At 50.3% G+C, this 14,512-nt stretch overlaps 1 protein-coding gene across 1 annotated transcript; it reads left to right on the top strand.

Moving 5' to 3' along the window:
- Window positions 1–3,210: 3,210 nt before the first annotated feature.
- ARL10 (ARF like GTPase 10) lies at window positions 3,211–12,689 on the top strand. Its single transcript, XM_077757278.1, has 4 exons — window positions 3,211–3,477; window positions 4,175–4,376; window positions 7,177–7,352; window positions 9,060–12,689. Exons 1-4 carry the CDS (start codon window positions 3,295–3,297, stop codon window positions 9,231–9,233), a joined length of 735 nt encoding a protein of 244 aa, XP_077613404.1. The 5' UTR covers window positions 3,211–3,294; the 3' UTR covers window positions 9,234–12,689.
- The last annotated feature ends 1,823 nt before the right edge of the window (window positions 12,690–14,512 follow it).

Below are 14,512 nucleotides of genomic sequence, written 5' to 3'. Positions count from 1 at the left end.
ATAAAAGGGTTGAACACAATAGACCCTGGACTTTAGAAACAACAGTGCACAAAGATGCAAATGGCACCAGGATCTCACCTCTACCTTCTTTCTTTGTTTTTCCTGCTCCTACCTCAGCCTCTTTGACCTCAACCCTTCTTTACAAGTGGGGAAAATGGCTGCCTATAGCTGGTAAGTTTTACCTTTTAACCCACCCAAGACAGGTTGATCACAACACTCTGCGTACCAAATTTAAGAATCCCATGGAAGGGTCTTCTTCGTACAGCTTGATCCAAGTCATTATCCCGGGACTAATTATTTGTGTCAAGTATCACATAAACATGGCAGGTTTTCAGTTAATTCAATCATTAGGGAAACAACTCTCAGGAGATGAAGACGGACAAAAGTTTGCATAACAGTACACTTTACCCCGAACAAAGCATGATATATAGTAGATGATCATTAAATATCAGTCCTCTGCTGCCCTTCTTGCTCCACCATCAGACACATGTAGTACTTATGCTGGTAGAGATGGGGAGCCACTGAGGAATTTTAAGCTAAAACTGACATTGTCAGCTTTTGTTTTGTCAAGACTGCTATGTAGCAATATGGAAGTTGGACTGTATAAGGAAAGTTGGCAGTGTTAATCTTCAGAATTTAATTTAAGGGGTGCCTGGGTGGCTCAGTTGGTTCAGCATCCAACTTCAGCCCAGGTCATGACCTCACATTCATGGGTTCAAGCTTCATGTTGGGCTCTGTGCTGACAGCTCAGAGTCTGGATCCTGCTTCAGATTCTGTGTCTCCCTCTCTCTCTCTGCCCCTTGCACACTCATGTTCTGTCTCTCTCTGTCTCAAAAATAAATAAACATTAAAATAATTTTAATCGTTTCTTTTTTTTTAATTTATTTCTGAAAGAGAGACAGCGTGAGCAGGGGAGGGTCAGAGAGAGAGGTAGACACAGAATCTGAAGCAGGCTCCAGGTTCTGAGGTAGCCATCAGCCCAGAACCCGACACAGGGCTCGAACTACGAACCGTGAGATCATGACCTGAGCCGAAGTCAGATGCTTAAGCGATTGAGCCACCCAGGCACCCCCCCAAAAATTTAATCTTTAATTGTAGGATATCTAGATGCAGTTATGACTGAAGAGAAATTAATGTTACCCAGGGATGGATATATTGACGAATGGGACTTTGTCTTCCCTTTTTTCAGAAGATAAAGGGTGGCTATTTTTACAATGGATGTTATATCATGTTACTGGAAGCACAAAGTTTAAAATGGATATAAGAGTAAAACTGGGTGCAAAGGGGTGGACTGTGCTGGTCACGTGCCTGTTTACTTGTCCCTCACCCTTCACCTGCCCTGCTCTGTATCTAACTCCTGACAATCCCATTTCCAAAATTTCCTTGCAAATGGTCCACTTAGTTTCAGCTAATGGCACCCAATGCCAGGTAAAAGAAGACTGAAAAGGATTGGTCAGAGACGAGGGAAAAGATCAAGAAAAAATGTGTTGTAGAAGCCAAGGGAGGAGCACATGCAATTTATTCAATTCTGCAAATATCTGTTAAGTGTGAACTCTGGGCTTCAGTCTTATACTGAGCACATCAGATGCCAAGATGACAGAGGCCTGGTCAACATCCTCAAATGGAGTGACAGAAAAATTTTCAGGCAGAGACTGTGACCAAACAGGGTGACTGAACTGTACCTGAGAGAAAAGATGATGATCACCCACTGTGTGTCAGGAGGCAGGAAAGGTAAGGCCAAATTAGACCTTGAGGAGCCTTTAGCTCTAAAGGGATTAAGGTGCTCTCTTTTTAAATGACATAAAAGTTGGGGCACCTGGGTGGCTCAGTCGGCTGAGCGTTCAACTTCGGCTCAGGTCATGATCTCACAGTTCGTGGGTTTCAGCCCCGTGTCAGGCTCTGTCCTGACAGCTCAGAGCCTGAAGCCTGCTTCAAATTCTGTGTCCCCCTCTCTCTCTGCCCCGTCCCTGTTCATGCTCTGTCTCTCTCTGTCTCAAAAATAAATAAAACATTTTAAAAAATGAAATGACATAAAAGTTACATGAATGCCAAGACTAAATCCCATTTTTAAAAAACTTTAAAAATTTTTCTGACTGCAAAGTTCTGGGTAAATTCACTGGTGCTAACTTTTCTATTTGGGAACCTTGCACTCCTATCTTGCCAGGGAGGTAATCCCTCAAGGAGTGAGCTGGTATGTACCCTGGCCAGGTTTTGAATGGCATCTCTGCTAAGACTCCATTTAACAGTGTTAAATGGTGCGAGGAGATCAAGCAAACAAGAGCTAAGATGTTACCAACAGATTTAATAAAGAGGGATTTTTTTAGAGACCCACGTGAGAGCAGTTTTCCTGGATGGGTGGGGCACGGGACAGGAAACGCATATTATCCAGAAGTAAGGCTGTGATACAAAGGAGTGGAGGTAACTAGGGAGGGAGGACAGTTTCCTAAAACAAGAGAGATCTGAGCATATCTGTGAATGACTAGAAAAGAGCCCCTAGTCCTTCCTGGTCAACTAAATGGCTTGGGGTTGTTTACAATAAAAACATCTATTCACCGTGCAGCCCCTCACGGAATCCTCAGGATATTTCTCCTGCTACACCTGGAAACCTTGGCAGTCACTAGAAGTCACAAAAGACTGGGTGATCAGGAGATCTGAACCTGACTCCTGATTCTGTCTGCTTCACTGTCATACCCAAAAGCCCAAGAGAACAGAAACCCTGGGGTGTGAGGAACAGTCAAGGGAAGGGAGAGTAGCAAAAGTCTGGGATCCAGGCTCCAGTCCCGCCTCTGCCACTCCACAACCTGGCACCCCATAGTCTTGTGACTTGTCTTAATTTGTTCCCCGAGGTCTCAAGGGATGCCCAGAAAACATCTTTTGGGTTTGAGTGCAGGCTGTACCATGCACTACAATGCGACCTGGGCCTCGGTTTTCCCTTCTAGGAACCCCTGTTTTACGGAGTAACCGAGAACAGGGGTCACCTAACCACTAGGCGTGCAGTAAGTGCTCGGAAAATGCCAATATCACCGCCTCCCATTACGCCCAGGTACAGCCTCTCGCTCCACACCGCACCTAGCAGCGGGGGGCGGGAGGTCCCCGCGCTGTGGTCTGCAGACCCACTCCCACCGCCCCTGCGCGGGCCGCCTGTCGCCGACAGCAGCGGTGCATTGTGGACCTTGTAGTGCGCGGCTGGGGTTGGGTGGGCGGGCGCGGCCGCTGCAGTCGCAGCGGGGCCATCTTCCGCAGGCCGGCTGGTTCGGCCTGTATAGCCCGCACCCGCGCCTCTCGCCCGGCCCGATGGCTCCGCGGCCGCTGAGTCCCTTGGTGCTGGCGCTGGGCGGCGCCGCGGCCGTGCTGGGCTCAGTACTCTTCATCCTCTGGAAGGCCTACTTCGGGCGCGGACGGGAGCGGCGCTGGGACCGGGGCGAGGCCTGGTGGGGCGCGGAGCCTGCCCGCCTCCCTGAGTGGGACGAGTGGGACGTGAGTGCCGGGCCGGGGTCTGGGCCTCTGCACGTGCAGCTGAGGGGTGTGACGCGGCCCCGCGAGGCCGGAAGCGCCTGGGTCGGGGACTTGGCGCCGCAGCCCCCTGGCCCCTAGCTAAAGGGCGCGCGGCGGGCAGCCAGGCAGTAGTGAGTCCCGGAACCGAGAGACGGCTGGGCATTTCAGGAGGTGTTTGGCACCGCCCTGTGCTGCCGCGGGGCCCGGGCTTCCTCGTGGGCGCCAGAGCTCCGTAGGCGTGGCCCCGGACTGAGGTCGGGCCCGCGCTGTGTCCACCCCGCGCTCGCCGGGCGCCTGCGCAGTACGCACAGCCCCGCGGCCTAGGGCATGCCGGGAGAGGCCTCCGCCCCCTTCCCGGTCCCGGGCCGAATGGAGAGTTTTTCCCTGTCCGTGGTACCTGCGATCCTGGGTCGCGGGAATTGCCAGTCTGAGGAGGCTGCGGCTTCGCGAGAGGAAGGAATTTCACCGAGGTCACTCAGGGAAAGCCAGAATAGGGTTTGGGATTCAGGACTCCAAAGGCAGCGCTGGTTCCACTGCGCCAGACCATTACTGCCTGCCCGTTGACGGGTGGAGGGCGGGATGGACGTTTTGGTGTCTTCGGTCTTACTTTAGGGAGGGTCCTACTTTAGGGAGGGTCCGAAGGGAGGCTGTCGGCCGCAACTTGACCTGTGCTCCACAGCCTGAAGACGAGGAAGATGAAGAGCCCGCGCTGGAGGAGTTGGAGCAGCGTGAGGTGCTGGTGCTGGGGCTGGATGGCTCAGGGAAGAGCACGTTCCTGCGTGTGCTCTCTGGGAAGCCACCGCTGGAAGGCCACATCCCCACCTGGGGCTTCAACTCTGTGCGGCTGCCCACCAAGGACTTCGAGGTGGACCTGCTAGAGAGTGAGCAGACCCCCGCCCCCTACACACACACACACTGTCTCCCCATCACCAGCTGGACCCAAGCTAGAGAGTGAGCAGACCCCCGCCCCCTACACACACACACACACACACACCGTCTCCCCATCACCAGCTGGACCCAAGCCGGGGATCTCTGCCTGGGGGTGGCTCCAGCATGCGTATCTAAGCAGGACACGTCTCTGTATGATATTCGTCCCCTGCCTCTCTGGGGCACAGGATATAGTCCAGGATCTGTATTCTGAAGTGATGGGCCGTTCATGATCGGCAACTCCAGCTTGGTCACTGCCTGTCCCTCACCCCTACTGAAGCTCTCATGCCTAACACTGAGATACCAAAAACTAAAGTTTCCTGTATGCCAAGCACTTGACAGGCATTATGTAATAAAATCCTCCCAACAACTCCAGAAATCTGGAAACAGTCATTACCCTTGTTACATACATGAGGAAAGGGAAGCGCAACAAGTTAAATAATTTATCCTGGCTCACCCAGCTTGCCAGTCTGCTAATGCAGACTCTGGCTCTAAGCTCTCGGTGTTAAGCATCATGCTACATTGCTCGCTTCTGAAGGGTACTTGCTGTTTTCTTCTGCCCTTTGCTTGCACTGTTCCTTCAGTCTAGAAAGCCCTTCTTCCCTTGATAAGCTGCTACACCTTCAAGATTTAGGTCAAATATCATATCCCTGGTGAAGCCTTCTCTGATTTCCAGGCTAGGTTAAGGGCTCTTCCTCTGAGCTGGTATTTGCCACATACCAGGCTATGTCCATGACTAGGCATGTGGGGCACAGGTGGGTCTGATCCAGTTCTGGCCCCTAGGGCCCAGGCTCAAGCAGATACCTTGGAGAGCTTGTTGAGTGAGTGATTAGAGGGGGCCTGGACAGCCCCTGTCCTCAATGGTAGGCTTCTTGGGATCCCAGGAGAGGACAGCAGTACTTAGCCAACTGTGTCTAGCTACACACTTGGTGGGGAGGGACAAGTAGACTTCCTGCCACCCACAGGACTTAGACCATAAAGATTGGGTGCGTTAAGTGCTAGGTAGTGGGATCAGGCTCTGAGGGCCTGGCTGTTGGCCTGAATGAGCCCAGTTCTTCTGGTCTCAGACGCTTGCTTGCTGGCCTGTCCTGGCTATATCTTTCCTCCACGACTGTGACAAACACTGATATTCACCTGGATTTTGGTCCTTTAAACAAGATTTCCCCCATCCCTGGAAGAGGGGATTTGGTGTTTTCATGTTACCCAGGAGTCTAACTGGGTATAATCCCAGTTTCATAGGGTCACTCCTGGACTCAAATTCAGATCTCCCAGTCAAGTCCTAGGGCTTTCCCTTCCCACAACACTCATTTGGCTGTGGTCTCCAGTGCTCTGCCTAGAGCCCAGTCAAGAATGGGCCCTTCCCTTCCCCCCCACTTCCTACATCTATCTTATTAGCTAGTTCTTTCAGCTTTGTTTTCCAATAGATTCTGCATCTGTCTACTTTTCCCCACTTCCACCATTGCCTGCTTGATCCAAGCCACCATCATGTCAGTACTGTAAAAGCCTCTGTGTTGGTCTTTCTGCTTCCGCCTCTGTCCCTGGTGTCAGCCAGCAGTATCTTCAGAAACCCATGTCACTCTTGCTTAAAACCCTTAAGGGGATCCCCAAGAGCCTCACTGTAGCCTTACAGCCCGTGTGTTCAAGCCCTGACCAACCTTGATGGTTGTGGCTTCTTCCTCCCTCCCTCAGCCACATTGGCTGCCTTCTGTTTCTCAAACACAGTGAGCTTGCTCTTCCTTCTGCTTGTACTGCTTTTCTCTGCCTTTTCCCTTTGCTACCTCCTTTTCATGACTCCAGGCTCACCTCACATTGCTGCTTCCTCGGGGAGACCTTCCCAGATGACCCAATCCAAAGCCACCCTCAGCCATTTTCACTTTTTCTGTTTGATTTTCCTTCCTTTCTGAAATGTGCTTATGTGTTATTGCTGTGTCCATCTTGGTCACAGACGGAGCTCCTTGAGAGCAGGGCCCTGTCTGCCTTGCTCACCTCTGTATCCCCAGCACCCAGATCAGTGCTTGGCACCTAGTAAGCACTCAGTAAGTACTTGTTGAGTGCCTGCTATGTGCCAGGCATTGTGCTGAGGGCTTTGGTGGGGGGGATCCAGATGTAAACAGCTCTAACTCTCAAAGAGCACAGAGTCCACAAGTATCAGAAATCTATTCAGCAACACTAGGATGTGGTGTGACTAATGAGGACTGTGCAGAGGGACAGAGAGGAACAAAAAGGCAACCCAGGGTACTATGTGGGCAGCCACGTGGTAGTAGGACTAAGTATGATGTTTGCAAGGAAAGAAATGGGGTGGCCAGACTGAACAAGAGACACTGAAGGGATAATGGCTATGCACAGGCTGGGCCGGGAGTCCTGGCTTCTGACCACACCGTTAGTGGCCAGGGAGGAAGCTAGGAATTGGCAGGAAGCAGCCCAGGAAAAAGAACTAGAGAGTACTATGTAATGAGCACCAGTCCTGTGAAAGGTACATTGCGTGTGGTACCTTGGGGCTTTGCTGCAAACTGTTAGTAGGTAAGTTCAGAGAGGAGGAGAATGCTGCTGCTTGAAGGTAGTGACTTACCCAGGGAGCCCCAGCTGTCAGAGCTGGAGCTAACCAGGTCCGATCGGCTCCAGAACGAGTTGTCTTTTCCTTGCCCCCGGCTGGTGGAGCCTTGGGAAGCTGGAAGAGGGGTTGTCTTGGGGGTCTATGTACAGAGCCAAGGCCCAGGGAGGCTCTGAGCTGGCTGGCCCCTGGCCTCTCCTTAGTCGGTGGCAGTCAGAACCTACGCTTCTACTGGAAGGAGTTTGTGAATGAAGTAGACGTGCTGGTGTTCATGGTGGACTCGGCTGACCGGCTGCGGCTGCCTTGGGCACGGCAGGAACTGCACAAGCTGCTGGACAAGGACCCTGACCTGCCTGTCGTCGTGGTGGCCAACAAGCAGGTGAGGGCCATGGGAGGCTGGCTGAGGCCAGTTGGGCTTGATCCACCAATCCCTGGGCAGGGGCAAGGAGCAATGGAAAGAGATTCAGGCCCAGGTCCGTGAGCTGGAGCACCTGGCTGAGATTCTGTCCCCTGCTTTTCTGCCTGTGCTTTTTCCTCATCCCTGATTCTCATCCTCTGTCTACCTTCCTCTTTGTCTCTCTGTCACCCACTATCCTGGAGAAATGAGAATGATAATGATTAAGCATCCACTATATGTCAGGTATGGTTTTGAATAGCATTTCATAGCATGCTTCTAATTGACCCTACTAGTTATGGGATACTATTCCCATTTTACAAATTGGTAATCTGAAGCTCAGAGAGGTCTTGTAAGCTCCCCAAGGCTGTACACCTTGAAAATAGTGGAATTGGGATGTCTAAACCCAAAACTTGTGCCTTTTTTGCATTGCCACATCCTTGTGACTTCCAGCTTCAGAGAGCTAAAGCTGGAAGTAATAAGTTGAGCAGATTGAAATGACAATAATAACTAACATTTATTATAAGTGCGCTTAGAGTGTGCCAGGCTAACCACCTAACAATCATGACCTCACTTAAATCCTGCAAAATCCCATGAGAGGCCTTGTTATTATCCCTCAATGCCCAGAGTTACAGCTGGTATGTGGCAAAGTCAGGACTTGAACTCAGATCTTCCTCAAAGATTCCTCTTAACCACATGTACTTCTCCTGAGTCTTTGGCCAGACCTAAGGTACCATTCTCAATACATACCAAGTAGAGCTTTGCCATGGTACAGAGTTCTGTCATTTCTCCTGTGGTGTGGCCCATGTCCCTGAGAGCTGTGTGGCACATGTTCACAACCTGCCTGGAAAAGAAGCTGTATGTCTTTGACCCCAGTTTCCCTTGCCTGTCAGGAAATACTTGACAATCAGTTATAAATATGACCATATGTCTTGGTTTGCCTGGGAGGGTCCCCATTTATGCCTGTTGTTCTGGTATAATTATTAATAGCGCCCACTTTGAGTACCAGAAGTACCCTGGTTTGGATGATGAATTATGCCATCATTCTATGTATAAATTATAATTTATAGCAATATAGAACCTACAGGAGACAACACCTAAGGTCCCAGCATTCTATGAATTGATCTAAGAATTATTTTAATTTGGGACCAAGGCTGAAATTAAAATGTACCCTCACCAGCCATGCTCTGCAATGGCCTTTTTCCCTCAGCCAGTGTCTAGGAGTCCGGGGGGCAGATGAGGCCCTTGTCTGGAAATGACCCTAGTATAAGATCTCCCCACTACTGAGTTTAGGAAACTGAGCTAGGATTCCTATAAGGGTTGTAGGCTTGGTTATCAGAACAACCTGCTGGCTTTGTCACTGTGTCCTTAGCTAAATGCCTTCACCTCCCTGAGTCCATTTCCTCATCAGTTCAGTGTAGACCGTGAGAATCAAATAAGTTTAAGTGCCTCTTACGATGCCTGGCTTAAAGGAAGTGCCGTTTTCTTACCGCAGTGGCTGGTGGTGGTTTAAACAAGGTTGGTACAAAGGAAAGTCAGAGGTGAGGAAAAGAGTTTAGACAAAGGGGCCCAGAGGCCACTTCTGGGAATTTAGGCCCCAGGGTAGCCAAAGAACAGTTCTTTTCTTGGTGCCAGCATGGGTGCTGGGAAATTGGCAGCTCTGTTCCAACCAGCTTCTCCATCTCATCCCAGGACCTGAGCGAGGCCATGAGCATGGTGGAGCTGCAGCAGGAGCTGGGCCTGCAGGCTTTCGATAGCCAGCGGGAGGTGTTCCTCTTGGCAGCCAGCATCGCCCCTGCAGGACCTGGCTTTGAAGACCCCGGCACCGTGCATATCTGGAGACTGCTCTTGGAGCTGCTCTCCTAGGCTGGCCCCCCACCTGCTCACCCAGCCAACCCTGGAGACCCCCGTTCTGCCACCCCTGCTTCTCTACTGCCAGCCTGGGTCTGAAGCAGGAGCCATGTGGCAACTCCTCCCTTTTCTCCTTCCATGCTCCAGAACCGGGCCTGAGCAAGGCCAAGAACCACACAGAGGCCTTCCTGGTGAGGTGGCCGTGAGGCTGAAGTGGGGAGGCAGGGGGCCACATAGTGGGAGAGCATAGTGTCTGGCTCACTCCAGGCTGGAAGCGGATCCACCTTTCACCAGTGAGGGCCTGCACCCTCCTTTCTGACGTGTACAGTAAGGTGCTCAGCGGGCTCAGTTCTCACCACTGCAGGTTGTGGGGATTGAGAACGACTACAGTGTCAGAGGTACTCCCAGTCTGAACCATCCCCTCATGATGACTTCACGCCCTCTCGTGCAGGTGGGCTCTGGGCAGTACACAGTGAGCCTTGGCTCCAAGGCTCTGCAGTCCCAGATCTGCCCCACTGGGTCACGGCCTTGTGCAATCTCTGCCTCCCTGGTCCTGGGGCCATCATTTTTAAAGAGAGATGATGTCCATGTTTGGTTTTTTTTTTTTCTAACTTGGAAATACATTTTCCAGCCGTGAAGGTAAGAAGTGCTAGAATGAAACTGGAGATCCTAGCAAGCTCTCTGAAACCTTCTGCTTCTGCAAGCCAAGGCCTGCCCGCCAGACTACAGGATCAAGTGGTATTTACCCCCGATCCTAAAAACTAAAGGCTCCCCCCCCCCCCAAATCTGGACACAGAAGCAGCTGCTCTTGCACTAACCGTGCCAATGTCCATGTTTACAGAAGTCTGGGGAAGGAGCCCATGTCCCTGGGGAGACAGCTGTTAACTGGAGCTGGGTGTTGGCCTCAGAACTGCATTTTAATTAATTTATTTATAAAAGGAACAGGCCAAAGTTTTAGGTTCTGTTTCTAGGTGCTGTTATCAAAACCCCAGATGACTGTCATGGAAAATTTGTGTCTTTGAGGAAAATAGCTGCAATTGTGAGGCAATGTGATAGCCTCGACATGTCAGTGGAGACAAAGCCTGGCTTCCCCCTGGCCCTCAAATCATTTATAGCTGTATTCAGTATCGTACTTCACATTAATCCACATGAACTTATAAACTCCACCAACTTGGCCCAATATGTCAAAAGGACACACCCCCTTCTGTGTAGATGGTGACTCTAGGAGAGAAAATTTCCATCATATAAATCCTGGTAAAAAGAAAGAGTTAGCAGATCAGCCAACAGGAGGGCTTTGGGTACCTCACTCAGCCTTCCTGGACCTGCCGATTCCCCAACTAAAGCAAAGTTGGACAGAATTTCTGGATTTTCTCCAGTGCACACTCCAGGATTCTCCTGTCTCTGGTGATCAGCCAATTTGTATATTGACACTTCTCTTTACTGCAGGCAAAAGGAGACTTTTGTCTGTCAGGGCCACTGAGTAATCAGTAGCCACAAATGGGCTTTTTTTTTTTTTTTAAAGGTGATATCCAACTCCGTTTGCTTTTTAATTGAGAATACAGATTATGTGCCTTCATTTCATTTGACACTTACTCAGTGTGCTTCAGTTCCACGCTGTGGCCTATGTGAGAAGAGGCACCGGGAAGGAAGATGGGGACAGAAGCTCCCCAAGTCCAGAAGTGTGATTATTAGAACAGTGGCCTGCTGTGCTCTTGGGCTGTGGGTATAGCAACAGAATCACTGTTATTTGAAATCCTGATTAACTTTCTGCAGAAGAAAGATTTGTCTTTTATTTAAAACATTTAAGGAATGACTTGGCTTTTAGAGTAGGCTTTGAAACTTTGCCGACAAGTTTTCATTTTGACATTGAAAGATTCTAACACTTTACTTCTCTGTTTTATGAACTCCTTGTTCTCCAGTGCTTGACATCTACCTTTGGAACCAGCAGTGTTTTCTAATTAAGATCTGCCTTTGGTCTAATGAGTATCATGTAATACAATTTTCAAAGTCTCCAGTGAGGGCAGTGAACTTAAATAAAGAGTTTAACAGTATCTACTTGAGCAACTTTTGAAGACCACTCCCAGAACTGGCAGGTCCCAGTGGTACCCCAGATGACACACCACTGAGGGGTGCTGAAGGTCCAGAGTACCACCCCACTGATAAAGTGCAGAATACAGATGTTTTCTCGGCCTGTGGGTGTGCCTCATCACATTTGTGACCGACACCTGTGCTCTGGTGGGGTTGTTGGCCTGTCCTCCAGGCAGGGTGCTTATCTGCTCTGGTTTCTACCAGGATTAGACCAGGTGAAGTAGAGGAATGGGCCTCGCTCATGAACAGCTATGTGGCTGGCCTGTGGGGCTCTTACCTAGTTGCTCCCAAATGTGACTTTCTGATTCACAAACCCAGATCACCTGCTCCTGTGACCCAGCCATTATCTGGAATTCATCTCAAAGTTTTCTGAGCTAACCTGGGTGACACTGTCTCCACCCCACCCCACCCCCACTGCCCAACACTACAGCTCCCAGCCTACCTGAGCACGGGTTAGGGGTCAAATGTCAGCAGCTCCCCTAACAGAGGCAGCTGGAAGGAAGGCTCTGGTCCTGAAAGAACAGATGGGCACTCCACATCAAAGGGAAGCCTATGCTTCTGCTTGCCTGTTGAACCAAGGCCTGATCATTCACCCTGGCCTGTGAGGGCTTCTGTTCTTAAGAATTACTTAATGCAATGTGGCTTCTGGTTTTCCATTCTGACCTGCTGCCAACCCTCTGAGAAGAGGTCAACTTGGCCCAAAGCTTGGTCGTGTGATGGTCTGAGCAAAATTAGGTTCCCGAGACTGCTGAGACCATCACCTTGGACTGGCTGCCTATCCCAAGAAGCCTCCTCTGATACTTCTTGGTGCCTGGATGGGGGCTGTAAGCTTATGCTGACACACTGGCATCCCGCTGTAAGGATGGGAGTGGGGTGGTGAAATCAGTCCCATCACAGCCCTCCCAGTCCTCCGGAGAGGTGCTGATGAAAATCTGAGGATTCTTGCCTGTCTGCCTGAATGAAACACTAGATTCTCCGAAAAATGTTTCTACTTGTCTTCAGAAAACATTTTGTTATGCTAGCTTGGTAGAAATTGCCAGCACACTGAACTAGCTGCTGAAACTCACCTGTGGTGTTCATCCGCGTGCACCTGCCAGCACCTCAGACCTGGATGAGCCTGAGCAGTCTGCCTGTCTTGTTTGTTGGCTCAGACATCCTCCAAGTCCTTTCTAGTAGTTATGAAAGGACCTTCTCATCTGCTGCCTCTGCGAGGTGGGCCCATGAGGTACATGGGGAGAATTCCCATCAAAGACCTGGAAGTAAAGAGGCCTTGCTGTCCCAGTCCAAGCCCTGTGAACCGAGACCTGTGGGGTTACCAAAGACAATCTGCATTAAAAGAGTGCCGGCAGCAGTTTGAGCCACACAATAAATGCCAAAAACTTGGATGTGGTTTCATTTGAATTCTGATTTTGAGGAGTATATGCTGGATGCTTACAGCTCCAGTGAGGGGCAGCTATGGAGGGTGGTCCCAGAATACTTCCTGTGACACAATCACTGGTCAACACCAAGCGTCCCAGTGTCCTGATGCTTCAGCCCACAGCTCAGTACCTTTTGGGAGGTACCCAAAGCTGGCTGACATCCCTTGGGAGTTCTAGCTGATGGGGGCTAGAGCCAGGGTGTGCAAACAGGAGCAAAGGATGTCTTCTAACTGCCTCCATCCCAGAGATCAGAATGGAGCATTCCCCTAGCGCCTGCCTTGGGCTGGGCTCTGGATTCCCACTTAAGGTGCCCACACTCAAGCCCAGTCTGATAGGGGGTGTGATGTCAAGCAGATTAAAAGGCAGTTATGACTGATCTTTATTGCTACAGGAAGTCTGCAGCATAGGGACAACAGGATGCTTACACAGCCAAGGGTTGGGCACAGTGGTAGGAAAGGGTTCCTAAAATTGGGACCTGAATTGGGTAAAGAAACAAGGGACCAGCCATCAGTGTGTACACTGCTTACAATGGCCAGTCACTGCTGGGGCCTAAGCTGGCTGGGTCCCCTAGGAGGGGTTTCTGGGAACCTGATCAGTTTCAAGGCTGCCTTCAAAGAGGAGGATAGCAAATGAAAGTCCAGGCTTAGCTGTTGGACAGAACTGACTTCAAACTTCACATTGACTTCTCAAGCCTGAGTCTCCTTACCTGTAAAAGGATAAAGCCTTCACACACTTTATAGGATTTTACATGAAATGATTTATGTAAAAACATTAAGTCCTTTTTAAGAGCAGTAAGAAGAACCAGATTTTAGGGGATCTTCTAGGAGAAACATTAGGAATATGAGGGTTTTTAAATTATAATAGCTGAAGATAGGGGCACCTGGGTGGCTCAGTTGGTTGAGCATCCCACTTTGGCTCAGGTCATGATCTTGCAGTTCATGAGTTTGAGCCCCGCGTCAGGCTTGCTGCTATCAGTGCATAGCCCACTTCAGATCTTCTGTCCCCTCTCTCTTTGTCCCTCCCCCACTTGCGTTCTCTCAAAAATAAAAACATTTTAAAAAATTATAACTGAAGATAAAGTACCAAGGCCAGCAAATGCCCAGTGCTCACCCCACAACATGCCTGTGATCCTGTTCTGTGAGTCATCACCTCACATGACCAAATTAGGCCTCCCCTGATTGGCCACACAGTGTGTAGCCCAGTGCTTGGCACAGCATTGAGTGGTATTATGTGGTCCACCAGTCTCAGAAAGCAGATCTGGGGGCAAGAATCTGAAGACGCAGTGAAGGCCAGTCACAAGGATACAGCAGTACAGCTACTTGCCCTCTGGCCATCAACCCACAGCGTAGGGCCATGCGACAGCCAATCTGGCAACCTCCAGCCTCAGAGTAAGGCTAGTGTTGGCAACACAGACCCCTTCTGAGCAGCCTGGGGTGGCCAACAGGCTTCTGTGGAAGGGTTACTGCTGTGTAGGAAACCAAGGCAGAGCAATGGAACCAGAACAGGGGAGAAGAGGAAGGAGGCCACACCTAAGAGGGCGTGGGGATGTGGCACACAAAGGGCTGGATGGCCTCTTTGCCCTGGTTGAATTGGTTTTCACAGGGGCAGTCCAGGGCTTGGCTGGGAGGGGAAAATAACTGTCAGAGAAGTAAAATAGCCTTATTTTATTATATACACATTATATGTAAACAAACCACCCACTCTGAAAACAGTAGGTTCTGGCTTTTCCCAGGGACCTCAGAAGCCTTGTGGAGACGGTTCCTCCCCAGAGAGAGGAGGATGTATGTG

The sequence above is a fragment of the Crocuta crocuta genome, unplaced genomic scaffold (assembly GCF_008692635.1).
Source record: "Crocuta crocuta isolate KB4526 unplaced genomic scaffold, BGI_CrCroc_1.0 scaffold131, whole genome shotgun sequence".
Taxonomy (NCBI): Eukaryota; Metazoa; Chordata; class Mammalia; order Carnivora; family Hyaenidae; genus Crocuta; species Crocuta crocuta.
Note: the sequence above shows the minus strand (reverse complement) of the source record. Positions and strands in the feature narration are given on the sequence as shown.